Consider the following 20,651-nt stretch of genomic DNA (forward strand, 5'->3'; position numbering starts at 1 on the left):
CCCATCAGTCCCATCAACAGTCCTATTGTAAAGCCCTGCAAACTGCCAGATCCCAATACTACTCCACCGTCCACCCAGATTGAAACACGCCGCAACAACCACATGTCTCTTTTCTCCACCATCAACACTCTCATTGCATCAGTTAAACCAGCCACACTCCCAGCATCCGCTGACCAATGCAACCTCATGAACCTTTTTATCAACAAAGTTGACAACATCCAAAAAGATATTTTAGCAAACACCTCCCACCACACCCAGCACCCCAAGGATCCTATATTCACAGGCACCAAACTCTCACACCTCACTGAAGTTTCTACAGATACTGTCACCAAAGACTGTAATGCAATCAGAACCCACCTCACTTTCTCTGTAAACCCTGATTGCTCCATATCCATCAACAACCACTCTATCATCCCCTCCCCCACAGTGAGAAACTTGAGTGTTCTATTTGACCCCAAACTATCATTCGAACCACACGGTACACCATCATCAATAACATCACCAAGACATGTTACTGTCACCTCAGGAAAATGTCTCGCATTAGACCACTACTGTCCCCCTCCGACACTGAAAAGCTGGTTCATGCCCTCATTTTCTCGCGTCTAGATCAGGGGTTCCCAAAGTTTTTATATAAATGGAAATGTATGGTTGAAACATGCAAACGTTCAAACGCACACACACTAATAAGCATTGGAGGCTTTTAACCAGGGCTGGACTGGGGAAATCATTCAGGCCAGGAAATATAGTGCGAAATATAGCCCCAGTCAGGCCACTTTTTAAGCGGGGGGTCTGGGGGTCCCCCACCAGGAATTCTTTTGTTACAAAGACTTAATTTCCTGCATTCTGGTGCAGGATTTTTTTTATTTGTACACTTTAAATGCCAGTATTTGTGATGGCATCACAAATTATTGTTAAAAAAACAGGCTAGCATATGTATGATTAGCAACAGCACTGCTTTTGATGGGATTTTATGTTTTTTTGTAATGTCAGATTGCAAATAAATACAATCTTTATTCAACTTCAGCCCTGATCATAACACCACATATTCAGGGTCCCGCCTCCACCAATCACATACGGCTCCCTTTGTGTGTGTGTGTGTGTGTGCGTGTGTGAGCAAGAGAGAGAGAGAGAGATAGTTCTCCAACTTGTGTGAGTTGCAGTGATCTCCTGGTTGTTCCCCACCTAGGTTATCTAACTATTGCGCCGCTGCAACTAGAAACAATGGCCTGGCCTGCTTCTAAGTTCAACATTTTAAATTTTTTTTTTAAATCTTATTTTTTACCACTGGTCTAGATTACTGTAATGCATTTTTGGCTCAACACCAAAAACCTCCATAAACTTCAACTAGTTCAGAACACCTCAGCCCACATCATCACCCTCATCATATGCGGCTACGGAAAAAAGTATTGACTGTGCTTGCTGAGACGATAATTAATAGGCTAGCGATTCAAAACGCGCTGCTGTGTTGTGAACTATAACATTAATTTAGCTGCTGCTGATGCATAATGAAGGAATGGTGAGTTGTTTAAAATGACAACATACATGTGTTAATTATTTGATTTGATTGATCCGAGAGACAGAGAGAGATTGCTCCAGAGCATCTCAGAGCATTACATTTTCAACTCGACCTATTAACGAGAACTGCGACCTACAAGGCACCAGCGCCAGCGGCCGCCACTGCTTCACTGGCTCCCTGTTAAGTATAGGATTGACTTTAAGATCCGTCTCCTCACTTACAACGCCCTCCACTCCCTAGCACCTGCTTACATCTACAACCTCCTTCAACACTACACTCCCTCCCGCTCACTCTGCTCATCCAACTTAGCCCTTCTGAGCACACCACACTACCGCCTTAAATCCACAGAAAACAAATCATTCTCCTCCTCTGCTCCCTGACTCTGGAATCAACTCCCATTAAACATCCAAGAAGCCCCATCCGTAGAAACATTTAAGTCCCACCTCAGTCAAAACCCACCTGTTCAACCCTCACTCCTGACCGCATGCACGTTACACTATGATGAATCAAACCGTGACTCATTCTATTTTTTGATACTATATGAACTGTTTTTAACTCCAATAAACTAACCAAACACAGTATCCTGGATCCGTGATTATGTGGCGAGCGGCGCGTCTGGCAGGTACCATTATTTCCCTGTGTTAGTCTCTCGTGACTGCAGTAAGTTTGAACAGTCGCCATACATTTGTCAGCAAAAGCGACACTGAATGAAGGATTGGATCCACGAAAGGTCCCGATAAGTCAGACATTATTGGACGGAGCAAAGGAGCAACGCACGCATGTAAACAATGGGATGATCGCACGCACGCACGCACAAAGGACCGGACCGAGCCAGCATACGTCAACGGATTTGCGGTAATGTAACCCGACCCGTTGCGCAGTGTGGACCCATGTTGGTTCGTTTGGAACAATTTTGAGCTGGTTCTACCTAACTAACTGTTATTATGCTGAAACACGCTGTGGATGTGTGTGCGCAGCCCGCCGGGCAAAACTTCTATCATGTGTGTGTGACAACAAACAATTAACGTGCGCTGCACTGCACTGCTCTCTTGCTGTGGCTGATATATGTGGCGGGTTTTGCAAATGCATTGAACATTGGAATTGGATTCTCATAGCTTGTGATAACTTTCTTGTGCTTTCAAAATGAGTGATTCAAATGTTGGGAAACAGGACAAAGAAAAGAGAAAAATAACTCACTGCAAAAGCTCTTGCAAATAAAGTCGAATCACTCCAAAAGAAATGCAAAGGGAAAGTGGAGGAAATAAAACGTCTGATAACCTCTGTCAGAGAGCTCATGGAAAATGAGCAAAATGTTGCACTGGTTGAAGCACAACTTGACGTTTTGATGCAAGTGTCTGACAATGCTGATGAACTCCATAACTGTTTGATGCCTCTTATTCCACTCGATGAACAAGAACAACAAAATGACGGGTTCTCAAAGGTCAATAAACATAATGATGGATTAATTAGCGATGTTAATGCCTGGTTTTCAGTAACCAAAGGAAACACACCTCAGTTAGAGGCTCATAACAGGCCTACTGAAATACAGCAGCATGAGGTTGCAGAGGAGGAAAATGGAGAGCATGGGGGTGTGGGAAATGTGGAAGTGACGGGGCCTCAGTTGCACAGTACTCGTTAATTTATGCTCAAGAGGATGTTCAACCAGGGGACAGCATATCCAACCATAGTAGCAAGAATTATGGTTCAAGATCTTCTAGATCAAAGGTTTCCTCTAATGCATCCACACGTCTCAGAGCCGAGGCCGACATGGCCGCCTTAATGGCTCGGCAAGAGTTGCTTGAACAAAAGCATGCTCTTGAAGACCAGGAAGCTCAAATAAAGAAACAAGCGGACATAGCAAGGCATGCTCTACAGGACCAGGAAGCTCACATAAAGAAACAAAAAGGAACAACTTCAGTTGAAAGTGGACATAGCTGCATCGGCAGCAAGGCTAAATATTCTGAGAACCTCTGGGTCAGGGGTGTGGAGTGCTGCTTCTCGTAAATCGGATGGAATGGAATCCTACTTTGAAAAGGGCCTCAACATTAATGCAGAGACATTTGTATCACACAAGGATGGAAGAGGACAACCTGCATATGTTGGAGGCACACGACCAAAGCAAAGGCAATCTGACGGAGCCAAATACCTCCAGAAGCCCTCAGCACTCACACAGACCCAGACTGTGATCTCAAACGCTACAGAGTACCCAGCGCTCACACCGAGACAGAGCACGGTCCCAAAGACTACATGGCCTCCATTGTCTTTGCATAGAGACATACAACCTGTTTCCAGGAACAACAGCAGTGAGCAGAACAACATAATGTCTATTATGCAAAAACAAAACGACCTCACTTCCATGTTGGTGCATCAGCAATGCATTGCTTCACTGCCTAAAAGAGACATCCAACCATTTGAAGGTGACCCTCTGCAGTACCATGGCTTTATACAGTCCTTTGAACAGACCATAGAAAGGAGGACTGACAATGCTGTTGATTGCCTGCACTATTTGGATCAATACACCAGGGGGCAGCCTAAACAACTAGTCAAAAGTTGTCAACATATGACTGATGGCACTGGTTATGCTACGGCGAAGGCTTTACTCCAGGAACACTTTGGGAACGAGCACGTCATAGCATCCGCTTACATGGACAAAATCTTTGCATGGCCAGCTATTAAGTCGGAGGATGGGAAAGCCTTACAAGCATACAGCCTATTCTTGCGCGGATGCTGCAATGCCATGAAAGACGTACATAATCTATGTGACCTAAATACATCTGCAAACATGCTTGCTGTTATCAAGAAGTTGCCCTACAAGCTGAGGGACAAATGGCGAACAGAAGCATGTAACATCCAGGAAAGACATCGCAAACGTGCTATGTGTGCTGATAGTGATTTTTATTGAGCGGGAAGCGAGAATCGCTACAGACCCTGTATTTGGAGACATACAAGACGCTCCAATGACGGGGGCTTTCAAGGAAAGTGGCAGAGCTAGACCTGTGCCTCGTCTTCAGGCTAGAGGGAGTAGTTTTGCCACAACGTTCTCCACAATTGAAAGGGATGCTCATTGGGAAAACAGAGTTAAGGATGGATATGAGGAAACTTGCCTTTTCTGCAAAGAGGGTGGACACACACTGGAGTCATGTACTCTATTGGAGAGGAGAGCTCACAGTGAGAAGATGGAGTTCCTGAACGAGAATGGAGTTTGCTTTGGATGCTTGTGCACTGGGCACATTAGCAGAGAGTGCAGGGAACGTCTGTTTTGCAGGACATGTGGCTCACGACACCCCAGCTTGCTTCACATCCACTCTAAGGAGAATGGAGATGCAGAGAAAGGCAGGAGCAACTCAGACAGAGCAGTGGACAGAACTCTAGTCGAGATCCATACCGGTGGCCTTACTGGGGCCGGTGATCAATATTGCAAGCTTGCCATCGTACCAGTTAAGGTTAAATCAAGCACAGGTCAAAGGTCAGTGGAAACCTATGCCTTTCTAGACCCAGGGAGCTCAGCGTCCTTCTGCACAATGGGTCTGATGGATAAACTGGGACTATCTGGGAGTAAAACAAGGATCCTTCTACATACCATGGGCCAAGAAAAGGTGGTTGACAGTTGCACTACATCTGACTTGGAAGTCGCTGGATTGGACAGTGACCGATACTGTAAAATACCAAAAATCTTTGCACAACATCAAATGCCTGTCAATCGAAGTAATATTCCACAACAGCAAGATCTGGAAAAATGGCCTCATCTGAAGCATGTTTATCTGCCACAGATAGATGCAGACGTGGAAATGTTGATTGGTCTGAACGTTCCCAGAGCTTTAGAGCCACTGGAAGTCATCCGAAGTGTGAATGGAGGGCCATATGCAGTCAATACGATGCTTGGATGGACTGTAAATGGACCAGTTGGAGGAGACTACAGTGTCATGGCAGCGTTCGGAGCTAGTTCTGAAGGCTCGAGCAGCACCAATAAGATGGAGTATAAACGTAAAGCTCATCAGGAGGTGATCGACGAGGCCAAGCAGGAGTTGAAGACACAGAGAGGAGAGAACACATGGCTCCTCCCAGAGCTCGACCAACGTCTTCATCAGATACAGCAGGAGACCATCTTCAAGACCAAGAAGAAGAAAAGGTCAAAAAAGATCAAAAAAAAAAGAAGAAGAGACAAGAGGAGGAGAAAGCCAAAGCAGAGGCCATCCAACAGGCTGGTCTGCATAAGCTGGAGTTGAACCCATACTGGAAAGATGGAGGGAGTGGTCTTCCCCCAGTGCATAAGACTGGTACTGCAGCACATAAAGCCTCAGTAGAGAATATTGGAGGTGTTGGTTGGTTGAGGAAGAGTTTGAAGAGGATGAGGGAACAAGCGGAGAGAGAACAACGCAGCCTCAGTGACGTGGTGTCTCAGAGATATGGATCCATGGAAAAGTTTCAGAATCGACTTCCATAAGCTGAGAGAGCAACACATGGAGAAAGGAGGAGAGGAGGAGAAAGAGAGGACAGAGAGAAGAGGATGGAGGAGAAGAGAGGAGGACGGGATGGAGAGAAGAGGATGAGGAGGGACTCCATACAGTACTCCACGAAGTGGAATAAATTCTCAACAGTAGACATCTCGCATACCTCCACTTCCGGCTTCAACATGGACGGTCGCATTTTACGTAGCTCCCGTAACCAACGCAACAGCCAACGCAACAGAGCAACAACAAAGTACTTTGCGCATTTTCTACTTTCCCTCCTGTGGATTATGGATTTGTACCTGAATTCACAACTCAAGCAGCAACTCCAGACAGAAGTGGAGGGTAGCGAAAACGTAAATCAACAGTCCCATTGCGACTTCTACTTGTTAACGGGCACGGAGAGGAAACATCCACCCTTCGGAGCCTCGGCGATCCACGCAGTACTTACTGCAAATCCGGAACGAAAGAAATTACCCCCGGCAGGCAAGTGTAATAAGAGATCAATGTTTTTATTATATCTGCTCATGTCGGGTGACATACATCAGAACCCTGGTCCCGTAATGACACGGAACCAGAGACTACAGCAAGAAGCGATGGAGGTTCCCATCGCGACCAACAGCATCAACAACGCAACCTGTGGCTACATCTACTGCGCGGACGGCAACGCTTCCCCAATGACGCCGCAGCAGACGAGCACACGTGAGGCAGTGACGAGAGGAGGTGAACCGAGGGTCGAAACCATGACGACCATCTCGACGCGGGATGTAAACATCTCGACGCCCGATAGCCGGCTAGCTAGCAGAGCTAACAACAAAAACAACCAGGAACGAGTCCTTTGTTGTCCCAGCACGGCGCGGGACCCGACACCCCCCTCCCCCCTTCTTTGTTGTTCCGGCACGGCGCGGGACCCGACGCCCCCCTCCCCCCTTCCCACCCACAACAACACAGAGGAACAGATCACAAACGGACAATACTTCGAACCTGACAACATCAATGAAATAACCAACGCCAATGGACTGAACATTTTTCACATTAACATTAACAGCTTAAAAAACAAATTGGATGAAATCAAGCAAATATTCATAAATGGTAAGGCAAACATACTGTGCTTCTCAGAAACTAAGCTCGACGATTCTGTAAAAGATCCAGAGATAGAGATTGAGAACTACTCAATAATCAGGAATGATAGGAACAAACATGGAGGTGGTGTCTGTATGTACATACACAAGGACACCAAATTCATCAACAGAAATGACCTGAATCATAAATCAATTGAAACTGTATGGGTGGAAATCCTATTCGAAAGGGCGAAATCCCTACTGGTTGGCACAGTCTACAGGCCGCCAGATCATAGTGGCTTTTATGATACAATGGATGGGTGTTTAGCTGGAGTTGAGGATGTAGACAAAATTCTTATTGGAGACTGGAACACGGATATGCAACGAAAAGATGCACCCGTCTTCAAGGCCTTCAGTAGGTTTTGTGATCTGCATGGCCTCAGCCAGCTAATCACCCAACCCACACGTGTATGTGAATCAACTCAGACTACCATTGACCTCATTCTGACCTCCGACAAGTCCAAGATCTCAAATAAAGGGGTTATAGCATGTGGGTTAAGTGATCATTATATGATATTCTGTACCCGAAAAAAACTAAAACAAAAGGCTGGCTGCCACAAAACAGTCACATCTAGAGACCTCAAAACCTACTCTAGCGAGGCCTTCAACCTTGAACTGGAGAGTCTGGACTGGTCAGATGAACTCAATGGTACACTGGTTGACGAAACATGGCTTGGTTTCAAAACCAAATTCTCAGCAATACTAAACGACATGGCCCCCCTAAGAACCACCAGGGTAAAAAATCGCGCTGAGCCGTGGATGCACTCCGAAATACTGGCCGCTATGAAAACCAGAGACAAAAAATGCTCTGAGTTTCGTAAAAGTCAGTCAAAGCTTACTAAAAGCACGAGCAGTGAACTCCAAGCCCACGTGACTGAACTCAAACTAGAAAGAAACAGACTAAGAAACGACGTAAACTCCATGATCAAAACTGCAAAAAAGAATTTCATCAATGACAAAACTGAGGAAAACAAAAACAAACCACGTGAACTTTGGAAATTACTCAATAATCAACTAGGATGCAGTAAAAAACTTAAAACCAGATTCTCAAACATAAACATAAAAACTGACAACACGCTCATCACAGACAAGCTGGATGTAGCCAATTACTTAAACATTTTCTTCACAAACATAGCCACAACACTGGTAAACAAACTACCCTCCCACTCAGGGCTTTATGGGGTAGAACACATAGTAGCTTTCTACAAAAACCTAGGGGTCCGCAAGGACGACTTCAAGCTGGAAATGGTAACAACAGATGAGGTACTCAATAAACTGAGCGCCCTCCAACCTAACAAGGCCACTGGCCATGACAACATCCCCTCCAAATTCCTCAGAGACTCAGCAGCCGCCATCACACCAATCATCACACACATAATAAACCTCTCCATAAAACAGGGACACGTCCCCAAGGACTTCAAAATTGCGAGGGTGACCCCTCTGCACAAAAAGGGCAGCAAATTAGACCCAGGCAACTACCGCCCTGTTTCTATTCTCACCTCCATCTCGAAAGTCATGGAAAAAATAGTCTACGAACAGGTCGAAAAGTACCTAGCGGAAAAAAATCTAATCTACGAATTCCAATCTGGCTTCAGAACATCCCACTCCACTGACACATGCCTTCTCTATTTGAATGACCACATCAAACAAGAGGTGGACGCAGGCAAATACTGCGGCATGGTCATGCTGGACCTACAAAAGGCCTTTGACACGGTCAATCACTCCATTCTGATTGACAAGCTAAAAGCAATTGGTTTTGATAGTCTATCAGTGAGCTGGATGCAATCCTACCTTGAGGGGAGGGAACAGATGGTGGAGGTAAACGGTACCCTATCCCCCCCCCTCACAGTGAGCTGTGGTGTTCCACAAGGAAGCATACTAGGACCGCTACTGTTCCTAATTTATGCAAATGACATGTCGTCAGCTTGTGACTGCAACTTGTTCCTGTTTGCGGACGACTCAGCCCTGCTGGTCTCTGACAAGAACAAGTTACAGGTTGAAAAAACCCTCAGCTCGGAACTAGGCAGAATCTGCATATGGCTCGCTGATAACAAACTATCATTACACATGGGCAAAACAGAGTCCATTCTCTTCGGTTCAAATAACAAACTCAGCAAGACCGACGGCTTCTCAGTTACAGTGGGTGACAATATTGTCACAAGGAAAGATGAAATTACCTACCTGGGGTCCATCCTAGAGGCTAATCTCTCCTGTGACAAAATGGCATCCAATGTAATAAAAAAAGTCAACCAACGAACTCGATTCTTGTACCGGATCTCCTCTCTGGTAAACAAGAACACCCTGAAGACTCTGGCAGGAGCACTCATTCAGGGGTACTACGACTATGCTTGCACCTCATGGTACCAAAGCACCTCAAAGGCGCTAAAAACAAAATTACAAACATCTCAAAACAAACTGGTCAGACTACTGCTTGACCTTACTCCTAGAACCCACCTCACCCCTGCCCACTTCGACAACCTAGGATGGCTTAGAGTAGACGACAGAGTACAACAACTTGCAATGGGCCTGGTCTACAAGATACACTACACGACCAAGGTACCCATGTACATGTCAAAATACTTCCCAAAGGTCAGTGAATACCACGATCACAACACCAGAGGGAGCTCCACAAATCATGTCAAACCCAGATTCGGCTCAAATAAGGGACTAAACACGTTTCGCAATTATGCCACATCAATGTGGAACGCCCTACCCAAAGCTGTAAAGGAATGTGGATCACTACCCACTTTCAAAACCTCTCTCAAGGGACACCTACGGGAGACTGCAATTCAACACTGGCCCCTGTAAATATCCTAACCCAATCATTCCAACCCCCTCCAATGTACAGTCATTTACCTAGTATGGTTTTGTCAATAGTTCAATGTACAATTGTGTTTGTTTGTACAGTGTCTCCTCCCCCCCCCCCCCTCAATGTACAGTGTTACTTGTTTATACAGTGTGCCCCCCGCCCCCCCCCCCCCCCCAACCACCTCCAATGTAAATTACCCAGTATGGTTGTCAATATCCCAATGTACCCAACCCCCCCCACCCAACCTCCAATGTACAGTTTCTACGTCAAATGTATATACTCCCTTTTCTTGACTCCTTCTGTATCACAAACAGTACTGTATTTGCAAATCTGGTATGTCATAAATGTATAGATGTAGCAGTACTGACTATCTGTATGTCATGTATGTCATATATGTCTATATGAATTGAAAATGGGGGACCCTGATGGAAACAAGACAAACGTCTTTCTCAGGTCTGCATCCCCTTAACAATTGTATGTATTGAGCCGTACTGTATTGTACCCATTCTGCAATCTGTTAAATAAAGTTTTCATTCATTCATTCATTCACCTGCCACAATTACAGGAACGACAGAACAAGGATCAAGCGGAACTTAATCCCCTGTGACATAGTGCTCAATAATGGACGATTCCGCACCACGGAATTCCTGAATCATTGGGAGGATTACAGAGACGATGCCAGACAAGATTGGACCTGTGCGAAAGCGTCTGGATTAAGACGCGGACCCGCAGCTTTCCCTATAGACCTGTGACAAAGATTTGCCTTCTTCAGGAGTCGACAGTCATGAAGGCTTTGTTTCTTTCTCATGATTTTGGATTATTTTGACTTTTTCGTGACTCTTGACGTTTAAATTGACTTGACTTTGGTTGATTTAAGAAGAGTATCAAGACAAGATGTATGAACTATGAACTCCTTGCGCACAAAAAAAATCGAAAAAAAAAGACAAAAAAATTGGAACGAAATTTGTATTGTGGTGTTTTATATTAATTGAAGTATTGGTAATTATTAGTTTAGTTTCTTTAATAGTTGTCATACAGAAGTACAGAATACTTTCATACAAAATGCTTCTTACTGTTACGCTCCAGAGACTGTGCTAGACAAGATAGTATCAAATAACATAGTATAGCATGTAATTTAGAAGAAAATGAGGTCACAGTGTTCGGTATAGACATATGTACAATGTTCTGAGTTACCATATAATATACAATACTATGCAGTGTACTAATGTACAGTACTATATAGTGCAAAGCAGAAATGGGATGAGGTACAATTTAGGTACAGTTTACAGTAAGGTGTACGAGTTGTAGTGCAATCCTTCATCAATAAATATAAAGTGTGGGGAGTGGGTGCTACAGTGTGTTTGTTTAAAGTGGGTGTGTGCTATAAAGTGTGTGGAGTGGGTGCTACAGTGTGTTTGTTTAAAGTGAGTGTGTGCGTGTGGATGTGTGTGCTATGTGCGTTTGGTGGTTGTTGTTGTGTAGTGTTCATTGTTAGTTTAGCAGCCTGATGGCCTGGGGATAGAAGCTTCTTCTGAGTCTTTCTGTGCTCGCCTTGAGACTCCGGTATCGCTTGCCTGACCGCAGCAGTTCAAAGAGGCAGTTGTTCGGGTGACTGGAGTCTTTAATGATTCTCTTAGCCTTGCCCTTGCAACGCTTGTTGTAAATGTTCTGGAGGGTGGGGAGCCCCCCTCCAATTGTGCGTTCGGCTGAACGTGTCACTCTTTGTAGTCTGCTTCGGTCTTGTGCAGTGCTATTCCCAAACCAGGAGGTGATGTTGCCGGTCAAGATGCTCTCTATTGTACATGAGTAGAAGTTCTTAAGGATCTTCTGACTGACTTGGAACTTCCTTAGGCGCCTGAGGAAGTAGAGGCGTTGTCGTGCCTTCTTCACAACACTGTCAATGTGTGTGGTCCATGTCAAGTCCTCGGATATGTAGGCTCCGAGGTACTTAAAGCTGTTGACTCTCTCAACCGGTGCCCCGTCGATGCTGAGGGGGCTGTAGTCCTTGACCCCCGACCTCCTGAAGTCCACAATCATCTCCTTTGTTTTGCTGACGTTCAGGGAGAGGCTGTTTTCCTGGCACCATCCCGCCAGGACCTTGACCTCTTCCAGGTAGGCCCTCTCGTCGTTGGCAGAGATCAGGCCCACCACCACTGTGTCGTCAGCAAATTTGATGATTGTATTGCTACTCCGCTGAGCCACACAGTCGTGTGTGTACAGGGAGTAGAGGAGGGGACTCAGAACACAGCCCTGGGGGGCCCCTATGTTGAGGGTGATGGATGAGGAGGTGCAGTTGCCTGCTCTCACCACCTGGGGTCTGCCAGTCAGGAAGTCCAAGACCCACTGGCAGAGGTCATAGTTCAAGCCCAGGTCCCTGAGCTTGGCTATGAGTATGGAGGGGACTATGGTATTGAATGCCGAGCTGTAGTCGATGAATAGCATTCTCACATAGTTCCCCTGCCTCTTGTCCAGGTGTGATGCTGCTGTGTGCAGCACATGGGCTATGGCGTCCTCCGTGGACCTGTTGGGGCGGTATGCAAATTGCAGGGGGTCCATGTTGATGGGGAGGGAGGAGCAGATGTAGCCCTTTACTAGCTTCTCAAAGCACTTCATGGCTATGGAGGTGAGAGCTACAGGGCGGTAGTCGTTGAGGCAAGCAGGCTTGGATTTTTTGGGTACAGGGATAATAGTGGACTTCTTCAGGCAGGTGGGGATGACAGCCTGTTCTAAGGACAGGTTAAATGTGTCAGTGAATACTGGGGCCAGTTGGTCGGCACAGAATTTTAGGACGCGGCCGGGGATGCCGTCCGGACCTGCTGCCTTCCTGATATTCACTTTTTTAAAGGTCCGCCTCACCTCATGCTCTGTTACCCTGAACACTGCGCCTCCATCAGCAGCCGACCCCCCCCCCCCCCCCCATTGCCGTGGCTTGTGAGCTGGTGTTGTTATTACCAGCATCAAACCTCGCATAGAAGGTATTGAGGTCATTTGCTAAGGAGATGGGAGGCGCCTTTGTAGTCTGTCATCGTTTTGAGCCCCTGCCACATAGCTCTAGAGTCAGCTTGTTCAAACTGGAGTTCAATTTTATCCCTGTAGCGCCGTTTGGCCTCTGACACTGTCCTCCTTACGTTGAATCGCGCCACCTTGTGGTCATTCATGTTGCCTGCCACTAGGCCGTCGTTGTATGCTTTGGTGCGCTCTCTCAGAGCTTCACGGACGGATTTGTCTACCCAGGGTTTTTGATTTGGGTAAACTCTCATTTTGGTAGTGGGGATTGTTTCTTCCACCAAAGTACAAACATAGTCCAGCACTGTCTCCGTGTAGACATTAATGTTATCTGTGTCGCGGAACACATTCCAGTCTGTGCAGTCAAACGCAGACTGGAGCGTCTCCTCTGACATCAAATCCCATTTCTGCACCTCTCGCGAGACTACAGGAGTACTTTTGATTCTCTGTTTGTACATTGGTGAAAGAAAGATGGACGCGTGATCTGATTTACCAAAGCCACTATCAGAATGAGCCTTGTAGCCACCTTTAAATTGCGTGTAACAGTGATCTAGGATGTTACCGCCTCTGGTGTTGCAAGTCACATGCTGATAGAAGTCAGGTAATACCTTTCTCAGATTGGCGCTATTGAAATCACCCAGCACTAAAATGGCGGCGTTAACGTTCGCCGCTTGTATTCTATTTACCTCGTCGTGGAGTCTGGAGAGCGCGACGTTGTTACTGGCTTGCGGTGGAATATACACTCCTACAAGGATGATCGCCGTTAACTCCCTCGGGAGGAAGAAAGGACGACACTTGATGGTTATATATTCCAGGTCTGGGCAGCAGTGGTTGGATAATTCCTTCACGTTAGTTGGATCGCTCCAATTGTTGTTAAACATGAAGGCAATACCTCCTCCACGTTGTTTACCGGACTCTGCTGTACGATCCTTGCGGTGGATAAAGAAGTGTTCGGCTGGTTGGATTGCGTGGTCTGGAACGTCCGGCGTGAGCCACGTTTCGGTGAAGCAGAGAACGTTGCAGTCTTTGACGTCTCTTTGGTATTGAATCCTTGCTCGGATGTCATCCAGTTTATTGTCAATTGATTGTACATTGGCTAGCAATATACTGGGCAATGGCGTTCGGTGGCGTCTGGATCTCAGCCTGTTACGGATCCCAGCTCTCTTCCCACGCCGTCTGGTTCCTTTGTTCCTGGGATCAAGGAACAAAGGATCTGGTCCCATTCTCCGGAGAATCTCCTCAGGGCATTGTTGCGGTTCGGAAAGCTGGTCCAGTGAGTAATCCAATCGGTAAGTTTCCCGTAATCCGATGCCTATAAGTGACTGACGGTCATACACATTAAATGCACCTACTGTTGGTACAGACAAAACTCTTAAAACTATAAATATTAACAAAAGTAAGCACAGTCTCGACGGAGCGAACAGAAAGGCAGCCGGTCGTTGCAGCGCCATCTCTCTATTACTGTGAAATGAGATTATGTAATAATTAGGGGCCGGCTTGTTGGTGACAGGTATACACAACTCGGGTCACGTCATTCACAAATGGGTCACGTGGTGTCGTAGTAGTAAAGTCAGCTGTTCACGGGCGGGTTTCGGGAACAGTAATGTTGAGGGAGTGACCGGGGAAGTCACACTTTGCTGACCGCACGCACGTTACACTATGATGAATCAAACCGTGACTCATTCTATTTTTTGATACTATATGAACTGTTTTTAACTCCAATAAACTAACCAAACACAGTATCCTGGATCCGTGATTATGTGGCGAGCGGCGCGTCTGGCAGGTACCATTATTTCCCCGTGTTAGTCTCTCGGTGACTGCAGTACGTTTGAACAGTCGCCATACACTAACATTTAAGAACAAAATGTTTGATAACAACATTGAAAGAGTCTTTCAAACATGTCTCAAGCATCCTAGAGTCCTAGACCTGGTCCAGCTTGCGCTTGCAGCAGCGAAGATGTGGCCGTGTTGAGCGGTCATGCTCAACTGCCTGTAGCACATTCTGCAGGTGCTCCTCGCTCCTGGCTGCTGCCACAAAGTCTGACGTCAGTTTGACGCCACGCTCGGCACAGTCATTCACAACATTGATGGCACGTACATTCACTGCACCCATCTGAAATGCTGTACTGGTAACCCAATCCTCTACATCCAGTGAAAGAAACGCGGGATCGATGTACAGCAGGTGCATGCCGAACCAGCAGTCTCGGTTGGCAAGGTCAGCCAAGCTGGTGGTCGGCGAGAGGGTTGGAAACTTTGGCTTGCCGAAGCCAGTGCCAAAGCGGAGCTGTGGGGCTTGCATGGATATATCAGCCGGCTTGTGCTCCAATATAGCATCTGCAAGTGCGCGCCGCTCGCCAACTGGCACCTTGGTGCTGAAGAGTGCCAGGGGCAGCATCTCGCCTGACAGGTACCATAGGTGCCGCTTCAGCGCCTTAATCGCTGATGCTGCGATGCCCTCGTCAACAGACTTGTATGCGTACAGGTTGTGGTAGAGTGTAAGGTCATTCCATCTACGGCCGTGTCGCAGGTCAACCACCACGTTGCGTAGATGTGCGTGATGAAGTTGGCAAACGCCCGAATCTTCAGCACGTGCTGCTGCGTAGTGATGGTCCCCTGAGGAAGCAAGGCAATGTGCTGCTCCATCAAGGCCAGCTTGAGAGTGTAGAGCAGCTTAGCCATCCACCGCGCCTTGTGCAGTGCTCCCGGTCGTTGGAAGTTAACTGGAGTGTGCTCTGCACTGTCTGCACTCAGATACACAAGACATAGCTGCACGAACTCGCGATAGTCGCCTCGCTTGTAGTCGAGCACTCCTGCAGCGCACACAATTAGTTCAGCACGCAACTTGCCCAGGAACGGTGTTTCGGCATCGCCAGGAATGTAGCGGGCCAATGGGCCGCTGTCCTTGTGTGGCAACAGGTTCCAGTTGTCGCGCAGACGTGTAAACAATGTAACCTCTGGCGAGCGTGACGTCTCCACCTTGAGGTCAGTGAAGATGTGGCTGAGGAGCACCTCGCCGATGTGGTGCCGGCACCCGGACCAGAGCAGTGGTCGACCCAGTGAGAGCTGGATGGCAATGCAGGCTGCCGTGAGATGGCCAGTGTTTGACGCAGTGGTGTCAAATGCCATGTTGACAACCTGATCGGTGCAGCACCAGTCCTGCAGCAGCTTGCATGTCAGCCGGGCAATGGTCGTTCCACATGCCTCATCAGTCCCCTTCATGTATGCTGGCACACCAAGCAGTTTGAGCCACTCCGCGTCTCCGATCACCACTGTCAGACGCTCCTCCAACTGGCGCACATTGTTGAGCATTGGCGTCAACTTGCTGTCCCAGTGCAAGGTGCACATGGGAGGTGGTGTCCACTCTTCTTGCTGGTCCTCACTGATGGCCTGCAACACGTGGCGGCGCGCTCGGTCTGCTGTTGCGTAGGATGTGGAGACCTTTGCCGAATTGCCACCGGATTCCTCGATCAGACCGCGCGTGAAGGCAGCCTGCTGCATTGGTGTGATCTTCAACCGTGTAGCCAGTGACACAAGACTCGGCCGGCTGAGAATGTCTGATGGAATGAAGGCTGTGGTGCCAGTCTTCTTACGCTCACGGGTGGGTGTGTTCTCAGCCGGTGGAGCAGCTGTTTCATTTGCATTGCTGTCTTCATCACTTTCGCTTTCCAACACCACCGCCATGCTGGACCTAGCAGTCATCTCCTGCTGCTCCTTGGTAAAGCATGCCTGCTGCGCTGCTTCACGCTCCTGTCGCCGCTTCAACTTAGATTGCAGATTGGCATCCAATGCTCCAAATGTGGCCACTCTGTCGCCCTTCATGCTGGCCAGGAAAGCAATGTCCTCTGGATCACAGATCAGCTCCTCTGCATTTGGAGACCACAGCGGGAATGTGGCATCCAGCTTGTGCTCCATTGCGTCCACCAGTCGAGCTGTAGCCTCACTGGAGCGCCTGGCCTTTGGAATGTGCCGCAGCTTGTTGCTAGCATCGACAAGCGCTACCATCTTGACGCATGCTCGACGATCACTCACCATTGGAATATTGGCCGTTCCATAAAATGGCTGCACCTGCTCCAAAACGTCCTTAGCCGCATGGAACCGTGACAAGGCTCCGGTCAAACCTGGCCGCTTGGCATGCAGTTGCACAGCATGCACCGCAAGATCTGGCGACCACTTGGCAGTTTGGCACCAGTGATGATGGCATCTGCATTGGTTATGCTGGGGCCCAGACCAAAGACCAGGCTGCGGCTGCTCTGGCGGGAGCCTAAGGGCGGCGACGCCATCTTGTGAGAACTGGATAGCTGGAGATATAGTTGGAGAGCTGGATCCTGTGGTGGGTGATGGTGGAGTTAGGGGAATTGAGTAAACTGTGATGCAGAGCCACACAGGTAAAGCTATTTATAGGCCCATCCCCCCAAAAATTGCAGGACCAGGTGCGAGATGTAACAATGTTGCAACTCACACACACACACACACACACACACACACACACACTAACAGCAGGCCATGTTGGGGGAGGACAGCATGTACTGATGTACCGTTCCACATCTAAATCACCTTGTATTGCAAAAATATTTAGCATGTATTGTTTTTACATGGATGGTAACACTTTTAGCACCCATACAAATCAATACGCTGGAAATGTGTATTTTGATGCACCCTAATGTCTGTACAAGGATGTTGAGGATGTTTTATGAGTCGGTGGTGGCGGGCTCCTTCTTGTACGCTGTGACCTGCTGGGGCAGCGGACTGAGAGCAGTGGACACAACCAGGCTGGATAAGCTGGTCAAGAAGGCCAGCAGCGTGGTTGGGGTTGAGCTGGACTCTCTAGCGAGGGTGGCGGAGAGGAGGAGCCTCGCCAAGCTCCAGGCCATCAGGGAAAACCCCACCCATCCACTATACACAGACTTGGCTGACAGGAGGAGCATGTTCAGTGCTAGGCTCACACTACCCAAATGCAGCACTGAACGGCACAGGAAGTCCTTCATTCCAACAGCCATCAGACTATATAATGCATCACTGTGCCTCACTGCATCACTGAGCACAAAGCGGCAGCTAAATAGTGGCAGGAGGACGCGACTAGCGGCCTCCAGGCTCCACAACAGGGGGCAGCGACGGCTGCCAGACATTGACCTAAGTCTTATTGGAACCCAAGGAGGTCAATACACTACCTAAAGCGTAACTGCACCTAGTTACACTGAATACTGGAATATATAGTTCATATTTCATTTAGTTAGATTTAGACTTAAATTATAACCAAATTGTTTACCCCATGCTCAGTATGCTCAGAATATTCTTACTGTATTTATTTCTGTATATATCATTTCATTTAATTTTATCCTATTTTATTTTACTCTACTCTTATCCTAGGCAACTTGATTTGATTTGTTATTATTCGAATTTGTGACCTGTCCTGTCTAAATGTTTAAATGTTGAGCGATTTGCAGTGTCAAATTTCCCACGGGATAATAAAAGTATTTCTATTCTATTCTATTTTATGAATTGCGTGGCTCTTGAGGTTCCATTGAAGCCCATTGACATTCGGATACCTTGACGTGAACTGAAAGGTTCAATTCTTCAACTCGTCATTTTGCTCAACTTTGGAGCAATATTTAAATCCTTTCCAGATAAGCATGACATGGTGTCTATGGATCCTCAAGGTCCCTGGTTTCATCCTCCATCTAGCTTTAAAAGAAACATGCCAACATCTTTGTGAAATTAGCTTACCGTCTTCTCCAGAGAGAGACAAGAAGAAAGCTATCTGGCTGCACGTTAGCCTAGCTTAGCACAATGAAGGAAGTGGACAGTGCCGGTTAGCCTTCGGGAGAGGCGTTAGTTGGACAATGCCTAGGCTAACCGGCACTGTCCGCTTCCATTCATTGTGTTAAGCTAGGCTAACGTGCAGCCAGATAGCTTTCTTCTTGTCTCTCTCTGGAGAAGACGGTAAGCTAATTTCCCAAAATGTTGGCGTGTTCCTTTAAAGGCGAGCCCGCTGCAGCATCTGAACTACGGTCCTGCTGGCGGGACAGTCCCGTCTCCAGAGGGTTCAAACACTATTTCCACGTGCCCTCTTAAGAGTGCTGGGGTCCAGATGGCGGAATTGAACCTCACTCACTTGCAGTGCCTGGCCACGCACTCGTTGCTGCAGTACTCCTTGTCCCAGTCGTCGCTCTCCACCGCAGGGTTGGTGCACCCCGACCTGACGCACACACTGTGAGAGGCAGCGGGGGCGCGGAGGGGCGCGCGGGGCGGGGGCAGGCTCAGCTCCATCTCCACCTGGAGGCACAGAGGAGATGAAGAGCAGCGGAACAAGACCTTCCTACACATTTCCTGATTTTCCCCCTCCGCCTGGACTTCTTCACTGGATTTTAAGATCGTGGTCAATATGATGCATGTTGGTGGCAATATGACTGGTCAGAGTTCTGTTCAAATGGTCACAATAACAGCAGCTCTACTACACAGGGCTCTACGCTAACCTTTTTCACTAGGGGCACAGGTGCTCCTAAATGAAAAAAGTTAGGAGCACACAAAGAAATTTAGGAGCACCCAAAAATATTTAGGAGCAGAGTGAAAATATTTCAAGTAAAAGTTTATTTTTTTCAAAAATAAATGTATATTTGTACTGTGCGTGCATGTGTGTAAATTAGCTCTTGCTACAACCCTGCATGTTTACATTTTGTACTTGATGTTCATTAACATGTGCTGTCCCTATCAAATCAAACTACTGCTACAAAAGTAACAGTCACTTAACTTTAGCTTTTGCCCCTTTTATGCATACAATGCCTATGTTTTGGCTGTGTTGCTCTTCTAGAGAAATAATCCTTTCAGGGTTGCCTATTGAAATACTGTACACCTCCAGTACAGAAACATTGTTTATGAGTTTGCGTGTCAGGTAGACCATTGATTGACAGTAGAGTCTGCCAATTACGTCACACCGCTTGCACTCCGGCTGTCCGGCGCTGCAGCTGGACCCTATTGCCCACCTCTGCTGTTCATAACGCTAGCCAAGTTAGCTGTACACACATACACAGTGGGCCGGTAGTTACTTTGGTGTAGGGGTGTAACAATGCATCGATCCTAAGGGGAAAATTCAACTGCATCGATTTGAAAATGTTAGAATAGATTATCGCAATTTTAATGTGTACACAGTGTTATGTTATTCTCATGTCCGTTACAGCCAACACAACGACATACGCTACTGCATCAACGTTATGATTAACAAAGCAAGGCATTCGTTTTGTTGCATTAACGTTATATTACTATTGCTATCGCTAAATCTAGGTGTTCTAAAATATATTGCTATTGGTAAGACTAGAAGTTACATGTCTCGGGAAACTCTCGCATATCGCAATGGTGGCGTTTCAGGAAGTAAACAAGCCAAATGAGAGCTTCCGATTGGTCATTTGCTTTCTTTCCCATGAAACCAGTCACGTCACGTCACTCTACTGTGATTGGACCGTTGGCTTGAGTGCAATGTGGGACTTGTCGTTTTTTTTAACGATTCTCGCGGCGGAGGAAAAAAAAGACGAGAGGCTGTAATCTGTACTTGCACAGCGTGCGTGTAATTGATTTTTACGGTTCGCACACACATATTTTTAGGGGCATATGCGAGCAATTTGGTCGCACTGTAGAGCCCTGCTACATAGGATTTGTAACCATAAGCAGGTACTCGACAACTAAATCTTCCTGTATATTTTTGGTTTCCAGTATATTTTTATGTTTCCAGACAAATTTTCCAGACCTTCCAGTGTAGA

The 20,651-nt window shown here is 47.1% G+C and overlaps 1 protein-coding gene across 5 annotated transcripts in view; it reads right to left on the reverse strand.

Annotated features, from left to right (window-relative positions):
* The window catches only part of tox4a (TOX high mobility group box family member 4 a), a 36,222-nt gene that overhangs the window by 1,690 nt on the left and 13,881 nt on the right, over positions 1 to 20,651 (reverse strand). For all 5 annotated transcript variants that reach the window (XM_084328051.1, XM_084328050.1, XM_084328049.1 and 2 more), the window contains exon 8: positions 19,013 to 19,173. In XM_084328051.1, coding sequence (XP_084184177.1) covers positions 19,013 to 19,173 — 161 coding nt within the window. The remainder of the gene's footprint in view (positions 1 to 19,012; positions 19,174 to 20,651) is intronic.

Source organism: Notolepis coatsorum (assembly GCF_963971535.1).
Source record: "Notolepis coatsorum genome assembly, chromosome: 13".
Classification (NCBI taxonomy): Eukaryota; Metazoa; Chordata; class Actinopteri; order Aulopiformes; family Paralepididae; genus Notolepis; species Notolepis coatsorum.